The sequence below is a fragment of the Psammomys obesus genome, unplaced genomic scaffold (genome assembly GCF_907164565.1).
Source record: "Psammomys obesus unplaced genomic scaffold, mPsaObe1.curated_primary_1811, whole genome shotgun sequence".
NCBI lineage: Eukaryota > Metazoa > Chordata > Mammalia > Rodentia > Muridae > Psammomys > Psammomys obesus.
In genome coordinates this window covers 12,021,427-12,037,963 of record NW_026596109.1, presented here as the reverse complement: position 1 = coordinate 12,037,963, position 16,537 = coordinate 12,021,427, and the positions used below count along the sequence as shown (strand labels likewise).

Below are 16,537 nucleotides of genomic sequence, written 5' to 3'. Positions count from 1 at the left end.
GAACCTCCTTATGGAGTTTGCTTCAAATGTGGCACAGCTAGCCACTGAACAAAAAAACTGCCCTTGGCTCAACTGCTGACAGCATGCTGTTTAAGCTATGGACAAACAGGAGATGAAGAAAGTCAACTTCTGAACTTCACCAAGTCAAGGTAAAACAGTCCTTCAATAGTCCTGTTTCACAGATAAGTCTGTCAGAAAGTCTGGGCCTGTAGGCCAAAGATAGTTGCCCCAACAATGCAGATAAATCTTGGGTGACTATCCAGGTAGACAGAAGTCTGTCATTTCTACAGTTTTGAAAGCTGCTTGCATTTTGTGTTTATTCAGGTAATATTCTTCTTAGGTCTCTGATGGGGTTGAAAACTATATAGTTATAGTCTTATATGTAAGCTTACATTTTTTTAATGTTAAGAAAATAATCTGCTTTTCCTCCGCTGCCGCCAAGGTGCTCGGTCCTTCCGAGGGAGCTAAGGCCGCGTTGGGGTGAGTCCCTCACTTCTCCGGCGACTAGCACCGTTCCGGCAACCCGCAACATGGCCTCAGTCTCCGAGCTCGCCTGCATCTACTCCGCCCTCATTCTTCACGACGACGAGGTGACGGTCACGGAGGATAAGATCAATGCCCTCATCAAAGCGGCCGGTGTCAACGTTGAACCATTCTGGCCTGGCTTGTTTGCAAAGGCCCTGGCCAACGTCAACATTGGGAGCCTCATCTGCAATGTAGGGGCTGGTGGGCCAGCTCCAGCAGCTGGAGCTGCACCGGCAGGAGGTCCTGCCCCAGCCACTACTGCGGCCCCAGCTGAGGAGAAGAAAGTGGAAGCGAAGAAGGAAGAATCTGAAGAGTCTGATGATGACATGGGCTTTGGTCTTTTTGACTAAACCTCTTGTTAACGTGTCCAATAAAAAAGCTGAACCTGTAAAAAAAAAAAAAAAAAAAGAAAAAGAAAATAATCTAAGGTCTAAGAGATGTTTTCATATTGATATATGCAAGTTATGATAGAAAGTGATTTAGGTACAGAACCATGGACTCACCAAGATAGGATAGATAGTGGGATATTTTCTCTAAGTCTGGCAAACAAATGGACTGGACATTGTGAATGTAATTCTTGCCTTATAGTTCCTATATTGTTCTTATCATATATAGTTTTTTGATGTTAGAGAAAGAGCCTTTCATTGGACTAAAATGCGGAGACGTTGGGGTGATCTTTTTTGTGCACTGTGCAAAGGTTGTTTTTGTAGTATTCAAATGTTAATTCTGCAGCAGCAGAGAGCTAGCTGGACTTCGGTATTTTTATTCTTATGGCTGCATCATATTTTGTAAACACTTCCTCCGACACCTTCTGGTTGGTTTAATAAAGCTCTGACGGTCAATGTCTAAGCAGGAGAGAATAGGAACTCTGGCAAGGAACCAGGTGTGGGAGATTTGCCAGCCAGACTTGGAGGAAGTAGCAGGTGCTGGTACTGAAGAGTGGTAAGGAGCAGAACATAAGTCAGTGTAAAGAGGTTAATTTAAGTTATGCATGCTAGTTGGGCACAAGCCTAAGCTAAAGCCAAGATTTCAGTCCTTGGGTGGCTGGTAGGTCAAGACAGTCTGGCTATTACTATCCATACCTTAAGTTTTGAGATAGGGTCTCTCACTAAAGCTTTTTTGTTGGCTGGACTGGCTGGCCAGCAAGCCCCATGTACTCCCCTGTCTTCGCCACCACAGTGATGGAACTATAGGCACATGCTTCCGAACTCTGCCTTGTACATGGATCCTGAACTCTAAAACCAGGTCCTTCTGGTTTATGCAGGGAGCACTTTACCAAAGGAGCCGTCTCCCAGTCACCGATAGTCTTTACGTCTGGAACATAACCAGACTTAGAGATACTTAAAAATACAACAAGGCGTCAAGATGTGTAGCCATAAAGTACAGGATATCCATGCCACAAACCACAGAACCAAAGAAGCTAACTAACAAGGAGAGCCCAAGAGGGAATGCTTGAATCTCACTGAAAAGGGAGAATAGATTAGACATGGAGGGATGGATGGAAGGGACTAGACTAGGGAGCTAGTGGGAATGGGAACAGGCCGGATGCGGTAGGGGAGACAGAGGGAGAGAGCACTGTGAGAGACACTAGAAGGGGGGGGAACCTCTGACAGGAACTAGAAACCTGGGACAATGGAAACCCCCAGGAATCTATGAGGATGACTCCTAGCAGTGAGGCATATGCGCCCTGAACTAGCTGCCTCCTGCAAGACTTTCAATGGAGGGACTGGGACATCAACCCAGCCACAAAACCTTAGACCCACAATTTGTCCTGCCTACGAGATGGAGCAGAATTTGAGGGAAGGGCTAACCAATGACCGGCCCAGCTTGAGAGCCATGTCTTGAGAGGGAGCCCACTCCTGACACTATTAATGATATTCTGCTATACTTACAGACAGGAGGTTAGCAAACTGTCATCAGAAAGTGGCAGATACTAGTGCAGAAACCCACAGCCAAACATTAAACGGAGCTTGGGGAGTCCTGATGAAGAGGGGAAAGAAGGATTGAAGGAACCAGAGGGGTCAAGGACACCACAGGAAAACCTATAGAATCAACTAATCTGGGTCCATAGGGGCTCATAGAGACTGAACTGCCAACCAGAGAGCATGCATGGGACAGACCTAGGCCCCCAGCACACACGTAACAGTTGTGCAGCTGTGTCTTCATGTGGAACTCCTTAGAACAGGAGCAGGGGCTGTCTCTGACTACGTTGCCAGCCTTTGGATACCTTTTCCCTAACTGGGCTGCCTTGTCTAGCCTCAATAGAAGATATGTGCCTAGTCTTACTTGATATGCTTGATATGCTAAAGCTGACCAATATCCATGAGAGACCTCCCCTTTTCTGAGGAGAAGGGGAGGATGGAAGGAGGGGAAGGGAGAGAAAGGGTCTGGGAGGAAGGGAGAAAGGAGAAGCTGAGATCGGGATGTAAAGTAAATAACGTAATAAAAGAATAAAAATAAGAAATAAGTAAATATAATATAAATACTATATGCAAATATAAGCAAAAATCAATAATATACAAAAAAAGATTGGCAGACTATTTTATAAAAATAAAAAAAATACGTAATAAATATGTTTAAAGTAAAAGATTCTGGCCCACACATATTCATGTACTTTTTTTTTTAATAAATTAAAAAAAATATTTCTAACCAGACATGGTGGAAACACCTTTAATCCCAGCACTCTGGAGTCCAGTACAAGTGGACCTCTGTGATTTGGAGGACAGCTTGGTCTTCATAGCAAGTTCCAGGCCAACTAGAACTTCACAGAGAGACACTGCCTCAAAAACCAAAACAAAATGAAGCAAAAACAAATGGATAGCATTTTCAAATGGGAAAGGAAAGGTGTATTTGGGAGCATGAAATAAAAAGTTCTGAAATTAGAAACAGTAAGTAGATGGTGCTGAAAACTATCAAAACTTTTCTCTCACGCCCATGGCGCCAACAAGATGGGCAAGTGTCGTGGTCTCCGTGCTGCCAGGGAGCTCCAAAGTCACCGCAGGGACCACGAGTGGCATGATAAACAAAACCAGAAAGCCAACTTGGGCACAGCTCTGAAGGCCAGGCCTTTTGGAGGTGCCTCTCATGCAAAGGGAATTGTGCTGGAAAAAACAGGGGTTGAAGCCAAACAGCCAATTCTGCTGTCTGGAAGTGTGTCAGCGTGCAACTTATCAAGAACGGCAAGAAGATCACAGCATTTGTGCCCAGTGGCGATTGCTTGAACTTCATTGAGGAAAACGATGACATTCTGGTTGCCAGATTTGGTGGAAAAGGTCGTGGTGGAGGTGACGTTTCTGGAGATGGCTTTTGGGTTGTTAAAGTGGCCAATGTATCTCTCTTGGCCCTGTACAAACGCAAGAAGGAAAGACCAAGATCATAAATTTTGACAGTGGAAATGCAGTAATAAACTTCCACATTCTGAAAAAGAAAACTATGAAAAAGGAGAATGTTTAGAATACTCACAGTGAATAGCAGAGGGGCTCACCAAATGTCTATATAACTCATTTGAGTTTATTCACCTCAAAAACATTGAGGGAGCAGAGGCAAGCAGATCTCCGAGTTCAAGGCTAGAACCACATTAACACAGTCTAGAAAAGAAGGGAAAAAAGAAAAGCAAAAAACGACAAAGCAGAAGTCACAAGAGAAATCATGATTTATTTTTAGAACCTCTCTCACATGAGTTATTAGACTATGGAATCTAGATCCATAAATCACTGAGAATAAAACTTTGGTCTTTTTTTTTTTTCATGAAATATATACTAGTAGAGCAATACTTTTTTTTTTTTAATGAGACAGTATCTCTCTATATAGCCTAAGCTGTTCTGGAACTTACTATGTAGACCAGGCTGGCCATGAACAGTGAAAGATCCACCTGCCTCTGCCTCCCAAGGTCTAGGGATTAACCGTATGGGCCACTATGCCTGACATCAATAACTTTAGACATCTAGATGTTTTCCCCCTTGGGGTGGGGAGCAGGGGTCAGTTCTAGTCCCTGAGTATTGCTTGGCTGGTACCACACAAATCTCGACATATTTTCATTATACTTATTAAAAATATTGTCTGGTTCTCCTTGAGATTTCTTGCTGCCCGTGGGTTGATTCAAAATGGATCATCTCCCAAGTTTCCTGCTCTTCAACTGTTTCTCATATTGGAGAATACAGAACATACCCTCGCAAAGAATAGGAGATCCCTTGAGGCTAATCTTCTGTGTCGACTGCGCACAGTAGGTTGATGGAGGCGCTATCAGCCTGTGACTTCTACAGTTTCAGTGAGAATCACTGTCCTCCTCAACAGTTGGAAGAAAGAGCTTCAGGAAGCGTTTATGACATCATTGCATTCAGATTCTTCTGGCCAGAACTCTGTTACAAGGCTTCAGCTAACGGTATGGGAAGCTGAGACAGTCTACTGTTTTGCCCACAGAGAAGAAAATGTGTTTGGAGGAAGAGCTGGCGATCTCTTTCTGTTCTCTGGAAGAACTTGTATAAGATAAGAAATGCTAGCATCATGGGTATACAGTAGAAATTGTAACATTTTGGGGACCACCAATTTCTTTGGGGGAAAATTTTGTAACTGCTGATTCAATGTAATGAATTTGTGTTCCCTTGAGTTCCTGTCACTTCTTTCTTTCTTTCTTTTTAATCACCCTTTATATTTTGAGGAAAAGCTTGTGATTTTATTGTCGTCATAACCAGATCAGCTAAGCTCACGTCTCTTACCGGCCTAAGTGCTCTCGCATCTGCAGATGCGGCTCAGCATCTTCTCAGCTGAGAAGATTAGGCTCAGCACAATCTTCTCCATAGGTTTAACCCTTTCACAGAAAACAGTGTTCGTCTGCCCAGTGCAACCACTCTGTTTCTGGTCATAAGGCCTTGCCCTGGACATATAAAAGCTCTTGCCCTCCACGGGCTGTGTCGCTGTGTGGGGCTGGTGCTAGCCATATTCCTTACAGAACGTGCTGCAGGCCTTGGGAACATTCACTGTTTCGTTAGAGCTCTGTCGGCACAGGAAGCTCTTGACGAACTTTTTTAGAAATCGCTTTTCAGGTATTCGTTATTTTAAATAAGCTTTAACTATATTAGCATTTTAGCTAATATATCAGCTGTCATTTTGACAGCATTTTCTTATTTCAACTTTCGTTGTGTCTGTAATTGTGGGGTTTTTTTTCATTCTAATATGTTATTTATGCTTCAAATTTTTCACTTTGTGATAAGATTAATATAAAGTTGTTGATTTTATTATTTTTTCCTCAAGTCTAGATTTTTTTTCTACTGCTGGAGATTACCCCAGGACCTTCCTTGTTAGGCAGGTGCTCTACCACTGGAAGGGCTTTGATAACACAGAAAAGTGCCTATAAGCCTGTGCCCCGTAATAGCCCATAGTATTTTTCCTTATATAGTTTTTCTTTTTTGTTGTTGTTGTTTTTGTTTTAAAATTCGGGACATTCCATTTTTTACAATCGTGGAGGAATTTTTCTAAATGGTGTAGGAAAAGGGACAATAACTAACACCCACACAATCTTTTAAGTGAACATTTATTGTCATATTATCCATGTATCTTTTAAAGGATGGAGTGTTAAGGAGTCCGTCTGTGTTTCTCCCGAACACCTGGAGATAACGAGCGTCGTAAATGTGATGTGTTGCTAAGTACAAGTGCTAAGGTTGCTGAAGTCTCAGTACGCATGCGTGTGTCCGTACCTAAGCCACGAAACAACACATTCAGCATCACTGCAAACATCTCCCTTGATATCTGTGTCTGAACATCTGCTTGTGCTCAACACTTGATCTGTAAAATATGTCTTGGTGCACGCGGTTGTAGCTCGTTCTGTTCCCATTATTCTGGGACATCTTGTTTCTTTTCATCAATTCTGCTTTTAAATTTATCTAAGGGAACCATTTTCCCAGAGCTTTTCTCAAACTGTATTCCCACCATCAGGGAAGGAGACTTTATACTCCTGTTCCCTTGTCTTTTCCATTTTCCCCATAATATATTAGATATAATGTTCATAATGTTTTATTTGGGATTTAATATATTTATAATAAATAAAGTTTATACATGATTATTGGACATTTAGCCATTTTTCACTTTTTTAAGTTTCTGATATTATCATTTTCAGCACATTAAACTACTCCTTTCTTACTCAATTTTATTTTAACTTATTTTTAAGAACTCATTACCACACACACTAAGTAAGTAAATGAATAAATGTAAACAAATTAAAAAACAATTTTTGAGACAGGATCACCCTACATAACCCTGGCTGTCCTGGTACTCACCATGTAAACCAGGCTGGCCTCAAACTCACAGAGACTGTCCTGCCTCTGCCTCCTGCGCTCCGGGATTAAAGGTGTACCCTAAAAAAATCAATAATATTTTTAAAGGTTTACCTTTATTTTTCTACACAGATATATGTGTTTCTGCATGTGAACATGTGTATGTGAATACAGGTATCTTTGGAGGCCAGGTGTGTAGGACCCTTTAGAACTAGAGTTACAGACAGTTCACAAGCTGCCTGACAAAAGAGCTGGGAACCAAGCTCAGGTCCTCTGGAAGATCAGCGTGTGCTTTTAACCACTGGGCTGCTGCTCCAGCCAACAAGAAATATCTCTTTGTTGTTGTCTGTTTGTTCTGCTTTTTGAGACAAGATTTCTCTGTGTAGGGTTAGCTATCCTGGAATTCTGTAGTCCAGGCTGGCCTCAAACTCACAGAGATCCACCTGCCTCAGCCCCCCAAGTGTGTCAGCACTGCCTGGCTGAATGTAGGTATTTTTAAACTCGGTAAGCTACAATTTGAGAGGAGCTATCTTGAAGCTGGACATCACTTAGGAAATTTTTTTAAAAAACTAACAAAGTCCTTAAAAACAAAAGACAAAAGCAAAGCAAAACAGACAAACAAAATAATATAATAATAATAATAATAATAATAATAATAATAATGGGACCAGAGAGATGGCTCAGCAATTAAGAGCACTGGCTGCTCTTCTAAAGGACGTTTGATTCCTAGCCCCCACATGGTGGCTCACAACCATCCCAACTCCAAGGGATCCGATGCCCTCTTCTGGCCTCTGCGAGCTCAAGGCACAACACACAGTAGTACACAGACATGCATGCAAGCAAGACACGTTAAATTAAATGTAAAAATCTTAAGTAGAATTGTATGTTAAGCTTGTTCCCCATAGCTCCTGCTCTTTTGTGTCCCTATTCTCAGGCACACTCCCATAGACAGCTTCATTTCTCCATACGTGAGTTTATACGTGGGTTTATATGACGCCACCAGTGCGATAAAGCGTGATGCTTGTCTTTCTGACCCAGTGTAATTCACTTACTATGTTTATCTCCATTTCCATCCACTTTCCTGCATGACAGAGCTTTGCTCTTCTTAACGGCTGAGAAGAGTTTCGCTAGGTGTTTGTGAATACACACACACACACACACATACACACACACACACACACACACACACACACACACACACACATACACACTCCTCTATTATTGAATACCTAGGTTGGTCTATAAGAGCTTTCTGTGGTTTGCCATATGCTTAGGTATCAGGTTTTTAGATTACAGCGAAGACTGGGCCAATGATGCTAATTATATCGTGATTTCGTAATTCTTCATTACCTCTGTATTATATTGAGATGTTAGCTAGCAAAGAAAATAGGTGAGCGTCAGGACACCGGCGTTAACTGCTGTGCAGCTTCGGTTCAGTTACTTCTCTAACGAGGGCTTCAGGGTCGCCATCTCCAGTGAGAGCCCTATGTGCTTTCCCAGCTCCGTTTGCCATGTGTCCCGTGTTCTCCAGCTCTGTCCTCCGTTTATTTGGACTGTATAGGGCTAGAATTGAGGCTTCCCGATTTCTTGGTCAGCCTTAACATCACACGCGTCACATCACTGTAAACGTAACCCCATTTAATTTGCCTGGAGAACGGAGACGTGTGCATGAAATGACCCTCTGCCATTTATTTCTATAGGTTTCCTTAATCTCTTAACCTATTTCCTGGCTGCTGGGGCTGTTAGTCTGGGAATCGGATTCTTTGCTTTGGCATCTGCTTTGTGGTTCCTGATTTACAAACGAAGGTAAGGTTTATTAGAAGGTTTGTCTGTCTGTCTGTCTGTTTGTTTGTTTAAAATGCCATGAAGGGCTTTTCGACAGCTATTAAACTGAAATCACTTGGATAAAGTTGATACTGTGATCTGGGGTTGGGTTGGAGACCCTTTGGTTAGAAAAGGTTTTAAGTGTATTAAATAGCCTGGAAGAAGGACTAGACAGTGATTCTCAACCTTCCTAATGCTGCGACCTTTTAATACAGTCCCTTCTGTTGTGATTCCCAGCCATAAGATCATTTTGTTGCTACTTCATAACTGTAACTTTGCTACTGTAATGAATTGGAATGTAAAAGTCTGATACCCACAATACCTGACATGTGACCCGGAAGGGGTGTGGCAACAGGTTGGGAAACGCTGGACCACAGCAATCTGCACATTGGAACTTCAAGGAATAACAAATCCTACTTTACTTACTGGAAGACATGGGTCTGACTGAAATCTAAAGCTAGAAATTAGGGGTGACCTTCCAGTTGGGAGGTTAAGACATGACCGAGAGGAAGACACCCTTTCTTTAGGAGCCATTTCAGAGAGCTGGCAGATGGCCCTGATTGTGGGCGGAAAGGTGCTCTCCCTCCTGAAACACCCAAAAGATTAGCTAACACCTTCTTTTCCACTCTAAAATGTGTTTCTGTTTATTGAATCGGCTCAGATTTTGCATTCAGCTACTTTTAAAATATGGATTGAAAGGTTGCCTTCCCACGTTTTCCTCCAGTGGTCTAACCTGAGCAGCTGTCTCTCTACCATGTGCCAGCCAGAAAGAACGGACTCATTTGTTCATTGTTTCAGCAAATAGTTAATGAATGCACAATAAAACATGAATAATAAGGGGAAATATTTGTTGGCTATCTTCCGTTGTTACTGGAATTGAAGATACAATAGTGAACAAGACAGAAAATATTCTTGTTTTGATTTGGCAGGAGACAAACAATGAGAAAACATAAAAAGCGTGCAGGGTGAGTTAAAAGAATAGGACTTATTAAATGCTTTGTGCAGAATTTTCTAAGGGCCAAAAAAATGTCCAAGCACATAATGTCACCAAGCCTTACAACCTGGTAGAAGGAGAAAATTGACTCCCGTGAGGCATCCTCTGACCAGCATTCTTGCACATGCATGTGGGCTTTCTTAGCTGAGAGAATAACAGATACCAAGACCCCCAAATGGGAAGGACCAGGGCATTATCAGAAAGACCATGTCAATAACTTGTAGTGAGAAAGAAAAATAATTGTGAAGTTGACGAGTCCATAGGCATTACTAGGCTAGATAATAACTACATAAGAAAGAAAGAGAGAGAGAGAGGGAGAGAAAGAAAGAGAAAGAAAGAAAGAAAGAAGAAAGAAAGGAAGGAAGGAAGGAAGGAAGGAAGGAAGGAAGGAAGGAAGGAAGGAAGGAAGGAAGGAAGGAAAGAAGAAAGAAGAAAGAGAAAGAAAAGAAAGAAAAAGAACAATGGTTGACTTTTTTTTTTCCTGCTAGGTAAATACCTAAGAGGCTCGTTAGTTCACAGGGTTGCTGTTATTTATTTTCTCTGTTTGTTTAGATAGGGTTTTACCGTGTCGCTCTGACTGGGCTCTAACTCACTTATGTACACCAAGCCAGCTCCAGACCCACAGAGACCCTCCTGCTTCTGCGTCCCGAGGGCTGAGATTAGAGATGTGAGTCAGCGAGCCCTGGCACATGTTCACTTTTTCAGAAGCGGCTGCTGAAAGTGGGTGTGTGCTCCTGACAAGGAGCTACGGCAGTTCTGGCTTACATTTTTGCACCATGTTTCTCTGTGAAGCCTGGATTTTAACGGGGCAACAAGAAAGTAGGCAGGCAAGTGAGAGGCCTAGCTTTCGTCCACGGGAGAGGTGAAGATGTTTCAAACTAACGTGACAAGATGAAAAGAAGGGATTGGACTTGAGCTACTAGAGGGAGGACTTGACAGAAAGAACGAAGGAAAGAAGAGAGAGGTGACAGAACATCGTGGTGGTTGTGACATCTTCTGACACGGGAAAATTATCATAACACAATCAGTTGGGGAAGAGATGATAATAAACTAGGAGACTGTGTTCAGTGTGAGTTTAAAAGCCTACGTAAAGCCCCAAACGGAAATGCCACGTTATGGTTGGACGCGCCAGGGTAAACTGAGGAGCCAGAGTGGAAGACTGGGTATAGAGACTCTAAAGCCGGAGAACTGGATGAGGCGAACCAGAGAGGAGTCGGTGAAAGATGAACTGTTCCCGTGCCCCCCGTGCTGCCTGCATCTGGAAACCTAGCAGCTGAGGGAAGAAAAATCAGCATGTGAGCAGAAGCGGGAAGGTGGAGAGTCAAGAAAGTGGAAATTTTAAAATGTACGGGAAGGAGGCGTGAGCCAGCTATCCTGAAGCCCTGACGTTGAAGGAGATGAGGACAGAGACATGACTTTGACCTGGGAGGTAGAGGTTGATGGATGCTGATGCAATGACAGGTTCAAAGGTAGGTCCTTGAGGACGATGAGATAGGAGAAACTTGAGAAAAGTACAGATGTCTCTTTCAAGAGGAGTGTGTGTGTGTGTGTGTGTGTGTGTGTGTGTGTGTTTAGAAAACTGGCAAAGGGGACAGTAGCTAGAGCACATAGAATTTTATTAGCTGCTTTTTTTATTTTTATCACAGTGACCAAAATACTTAACATAGAAACTGATGGGAGGAGAGCCAGGCATGGTGGCACATGCCTGGATTCCCAGCACTTGGAGAGGCAGAGGCAGGTGGATCTCTGTGGTTTCAAGGCCAGCTTAGTCCAGGACAGAGAAATCCTGAAAGGAGGAAACACTTATTTTGGCTCCTGGTTTCGGGTGGTTTCCGTCTGTCACAGTGGAGAAGGTGTGTCCACAGTTTCGCAGGTGCAGGAGTGTGTGGCAGAGGCCCCTCACGGCCCTGTGGATGGCAGGGGCGGGGAAGGAGAAGACAGCGATGAAGCTCCATCTCATAAACCCCCCACCCCCAAGCACATCATCGTCATCAGGCAGCACACGCTCAAAGCGTGAGTTTGTGAGGACTTTGAGATGCAAGTCAGAACATGAGTCAAAGGAAGGCTGTGTTTCTGCTTAAACTAGAGGACACACTTGAGAGCTCCCTCTTCCTTTCCCACCCCTCCCGCTGAGTTCTATTTCCTTTCTCCTCATGAATCGCCCACATCCACCTCATTCCGTTAGCACGGTTCTCCCACTGTCCAAGCCTTCCCTGTCGCCCACTGGACTGCTGCACCAGGCTGTGTAGCTGGCCCTGCCTTCAGCTCAGTTACGCTCTTCACTCTTCAGCCACACATTTTCCAAATGTGAGTCCCATCGGATCGCTCCATTCTCCTCTTCCATGCCCACTATCTGTCAAAGGATTTCCCACCGACTTTAGCCCACAGTCTGTCCATGCACACACCTCCCATGTCCGGAGCTCTGCCCTGCCTTTTGTGTTTCTCCTCCATGGTGGAACTCTGGCCTTTGTATTTGATGCTCCATCTGCCTGGAATAACACCTCCTCCACAGCTCCCCCTTTCTAGCAAATTTTACCTAATCACTAATCTCATTTCATCATCATCAGCCTAATTCAGTCACTTTTTCCTCAGGAAACCCTTCACTGACCTTTCTAGCCAGGTTAACTCCTGTTGTACCAATTCACATACGTTCCCTGCTTACGTTCCTCAGTGGCACTTTCCATAGTCATAATTTTTCGAGTTTTTTTTATTTTCTTTTTTGTTATTTTTTTTTTCAAGGCATGATTTCTCTGTAAGACAAGAGCCCTGGATGTCCTGGACTTGCTTTTTAGACCAGGCTGGCCTTGAACTCACAGAGATCCACCTGCCTCTGACTCCTGAGTGCTGGGATTAAAGGTGTGCACCACGGCACCCAGCTATGATTTTTCATTTTCTTGTAATATGTCTTTCTTATTAGTACTTAAGCTATGTGACAGTTCATGAAGATGGTGGCCATGGGCCAATACCCCAACACACTCTTAAATATTCAACACCCAACATTTCTGACATGCAGGTTAAATATTCGTTGAATGAATTCAGTGAGTGACTGGATCTTAATCGTTAATATCTCACGAAGGAACCTAACACGACGATCTCTTGAATTAACTTGAAAACTTTCTATTGCCTCTGAAAAAAAAAAAAAAAAAAAAAAAAACAGCTGCAGTTATTATTGTTTGGGGACAGTACCACCTGAAAAGATTGTGTCAACATGTTGTTAATTTATTTTGCATCAAGAGTCACTCTTCCCATACAATTACAGTACCAGCCAGAGTATCGCCATTGCCCTGAGTCCATACGTCTCCCTAACCTCGGGCAACCACTGCCTAGCTCTCATCGGTTCAGCCTTTTCCAGAGTGATGTCATAGAGTTGAAATCAGATGAAATCGTATCATACAGAACGTGTCCTCTTCAGACTTTTTCTTAGATAGGGCTTAACTATGCAGCCTAACTGGCCTAAAACTCACTAGGTGGCACAGATTGGACTTAACCTCATGAAAATCCTCCTGCCTCAGCTCCCAGGCTCTGGCTTGGGGGTATGACGAGCAGTAACTATACCCAGTTCTCCTCCATGCCTTTGTGTGATTTGATAACGCCTTTCTTTGTATCACTGAGTAATATTCTATTGCCTGGCATATGTATATTTACATGGAATTTATTAGAGTGGCTCACAGATTTTGGTCTGACTAACCCAACAATGGCTATCTGCCATTGTCTAAGAATCCAGTAGTTGTTCAGTTGATGAGGCTGGATGCCTCGGCTGCTTGTAATCCATCAAAATCCCATCCAACACCAGTGAAAGAATGAGCTTGCAAGCAATAGTGAGGGCAAGCAGGCAAAAAATGAAAGAACCTTTTCCACATCCTTTCTGCAGGCTGCCAGCAGAAGGAGTGGCCCAGATTTACAAAAGATTTGGGTTTAGTCAAGAAAATCCTAGATGCAGTCAAGTTGACACCAAGGACAGCCATGACGAGTATTTAACTTTATGAAGGAAACATCGTCTCTTTATGCTTCCCTCTGAGGACGATGAGCTGAGTTTTTACTAAGGACCATGTGGTTCTTTCTAACCCTCCAAGCTGGCTTGTGACTTCGAGGATAACTAAGACCGCAGGACCTCTCCCCCCAGGCTCTTACTCCTCTTCGTGCCAGAAGGGACCAGTGGGTTCATTTTCACTCCAGTAAAGAGGGATTTATGAAAGGCTAACAGTGAAGATGGTTACCTTAGAACCAAAAAGGAGGGTGTGAGTAACTCAGTAATACCCAAACTGTAAATACCAACCTTCTCTAAGCAGCCAAGTTTACACTGTATGAAAAGCAGACGTAATGATGTCTGATAAATGTCATCGTATATAAACTGATTGCATCTTTTAAAGGTCTGGCAACTTAAGCTGAGTTTAAACCCTGTGTATAAATGTTTGAGGCAAATTAGCTTAGTTGGCATATATTAATCATATAATCTGATTCCTGTTTAATATTATTTTCTGTACAATGTTTTCCAGAGAATTGTTACAAAGTCCCAAATTTAAATTAATCGATGAAACGCTGAAGCAAGGACTATCCAAACCGAAGTTTAACTCTCATTCTCAGTGCGTTTTCATTTCCCGAAACTTCCATGCTGGCCTCTCCCAAACACAGGTAAGGTGTCATGTTAAAGCTGTCTCCTTGCAGAGCTCTAGACAGTGTCGCTGGCGTGCTGTCCTTCGAGTGGAAGGCTAACGTGTCCACTAGCGTGTTTGAGTGTAAGATACAAAAGCATTGAACCAAAGTTTAAATTCTCCAAACCAAAAAAACTCGTGCAGTAGGAAAACTGAATCTTCTTTTACATTGGGGGGGGGGGTGTGATAAAATTATGCTGTCTCCAGTTGCTTTCAGCCAAAAACAAACAAACAAAAACCAAGAACAAAACAAACAAGAAAAAAAAAAAGTCTATGTTAGGCTTGTAAGAGGGATGGAGATGATGGCATTGTTGGTGCTGGCAAACCTCTCAAGACTACAAGAAAAAAAGTAACTTAGAGACTAGAAACGTTCAGAGAGCCGGACAGCCTGACCAAACCAGTCAGGTGTAACTTAATTCAACTTGGCAAAGGCCTGCCAATCCCCATTAGTATAATCTTGCCCTTCCTCACTCGGGGAGGGGAAGATAGCGTCCCCTACTCTACTGGGCTTGTGTTGCACTGAGGGGAACTGCAGACCTCTTCAGGCAGCAAGCCCACGTCACAGGGACAGAGCAGAACATGGCAAAGCCTGGCAGAGAGAACCACGGCGTAGCTGAGCCAAATCCTTGAGTTAGTGGTCGCACCGCCTGCGCAGATGACGGCTGATGACAGGCAGGACGGCAGCGCTTCGCTCCGGGTCCTTCGCCTTCTGGTGGAACTCATGCGCCCGGCCTCCATCCGGCAGGGCCAGCTTGCCACCGAGCATCCTCGGCGGCCCCGGTGCTGCGGGTGCCCTCACCATCACGAGATGCAGTGAGGCTGCTCAGTGTGACGTTGACCGCGCGTCCCAGGGCTGGGGCTGGAGGAACTGCGGGCGCTGGTCGCTGCTGTGGTTCGTGTGAGCGCTGAGGGGCCTGCTCGGTGCAAGCGTCTGCTGTCAGCGGGGGCTGCGTGCACGCTTGTAGTTTCCTCCCCGTGTACCCCGGGGCCTCTGCTGGCCGCGCTTTGCTTCTTCCGACTGTGAGCCGGGCAGGGTCTTCCATCATCCCAGAACTTCCCGGCGATGCCTTTCATCCGAGGCAAGGGAAGCAGCCGCAGCCGCAGCCTGCATCTTTTCAGAAGCCAGTTAGCTGTTCTTGCAGAGGGCCGGGGGTCTCCTGCCTCCTGCTGGCCTCGGCGAGTACTGCACACATGCGGAGAGACACACACATTTAAAAAAAAAAAAAACACCTTAAAAATAACTATTTTAACTGTGTGTGTGTGCGCGCACATACGTGCACGTGTGTGGTCTCAGCCAGAGGATTCAAGTGCCCTAGAACTGGAGTTCCAGGCAGTTGAGTCCCCTGACGTGGGGACCTGGGCCCTCTAGAAGAGCCACAGCTAGAGTTCCTGCAGCGGTTAACCTCACAGCAGAGAGGCGGCTCCAGAAGCAGATTCACCTGCTGAGCTCAGAGTTACCTGGATGACTTCTGCTCCAGTACATCAACGGTGGAGCTTCCTGCTGCCTGCCTGCACTCTGGGCTTCTCAGGATCTGTCCCTTCCCCGGCTGTCTCTCGGTCTGGGACTGTGACGGGCTGGAGTCCATGCCCCTTGGCATAACCTGGCTCCATCCTCAGGACCCCGGGGTCGCTCAGTTTAAAACCCTTCGTCCACTCTAACGACGGCCCCCAGCCTCGGCTCCCTGAGCCCCCCACTGCCGGCCCATCCCACAGCAGGTCAAAGTCACGAGTTTTGAGGTTTGTGAGAGCCGTGGGCATGCCCTGTGGCTCTCCTCGCGAGGACCCCCGGATGGCTTTCTGGGAGAGGCTCTGCTGGGGGCCGCAGCGGTGTGGCTTGGCCTTCCGGGTCTCCCCCTTCTGCTTCTCCGCACTTGGCAGGCACTCAACATCACCCCCCGGGTTTCTGTCCTCTTCCTCACCTCCCTTCTTCGGAGTACACCGTTTACACGGCATGGTTATTTTTCTCAAGATCGCAACGACGCAGCCTCTAGTCCTCCAGCGAACCCAAATTCTCTCCAAAGGAGTTTCTTGAGGTGGGATTTACTCCTGATTAAAATGCCAGGAACGTTGTTGAAACCACAAGAAGGAAACTGAGACTATTATATAGACTTAGGTGACAGAGTAGAAACAAGGTTTGAGATTGACTCCAAAAAAAAAATTAATTCTACACACTACAGAGAGAGATTTAGTACAAAGATGAGGAATCTCTGGTGACCAACCTCAGACGTGTGTGTGTGTGTGTGTGTGTGTGTGTGTGTGTGTGTGTGTGTGTG

At 44.6% G+C, this 16,537-nt stretch overlaps 2 protein-coding genes and 1 pseudogene across 2 annotated transcripts in view; all 3 read left to right on the top strand.

The window, feature by feature from the left end:
• The first annotated feature begins 425 nt into the window (after nt 1–425).
• Nucleotides 426–943, top strand: LOC129692528 (60S acidic ribosomal protein P1). Its single transcript, XM_055628999.1, has one exon. The coding sequence runs from the start codon at nt 531–533 to the stop codon at nt 873–875; it is 345 nt and encodes a 114-aa protein (XP_055484974.1). The 5' UTR covers nt 426–530; the 3' UTR covers nt 876–943.
• Nucleotides 944–3,473: 2,530 nt separating this feature from the next.
• Nucleotides 3,474–3,904, top strand: LOC129692606 (40S ribosomal protein S23-like; annotated as a pseudogene).
• An 851-nt stretch (nt 3,905–4,755) lies between these two features.
• The window catches only part of CUNH1orf185 (chromosome unknown C1orf185 homolog), a 14,840-nt gene continuing 3,058 nt past the window's right edge, over nt 4,756–16,537 (top strand). The window contains exons 1-3 of the mRNA XM_055628739.1: nt 4,756–4,906; nt 8,495–8,600; nt 14,109–14,244. Of these exons, the coding sequence (XP_055484714.1) occupies nt 4,756–4,906; nt 8,495–8,600; nt 14,109–14,244 (393 nt within the window). The remainder of the gene's footprint in view (nt 4,907–8,494; nt 8,601–14,108; nt 14,245–16,537) is intronic.

Excerpts from the sequence above, each read along its gene's own strand:
- LOC129692528 (XM_055628999.1), top strand. The coding sequence starts at position 531 with ATGGCCTCAGTCTCCGAGCTCGCCTGCATCTACTCCGCCCTCATTCTT.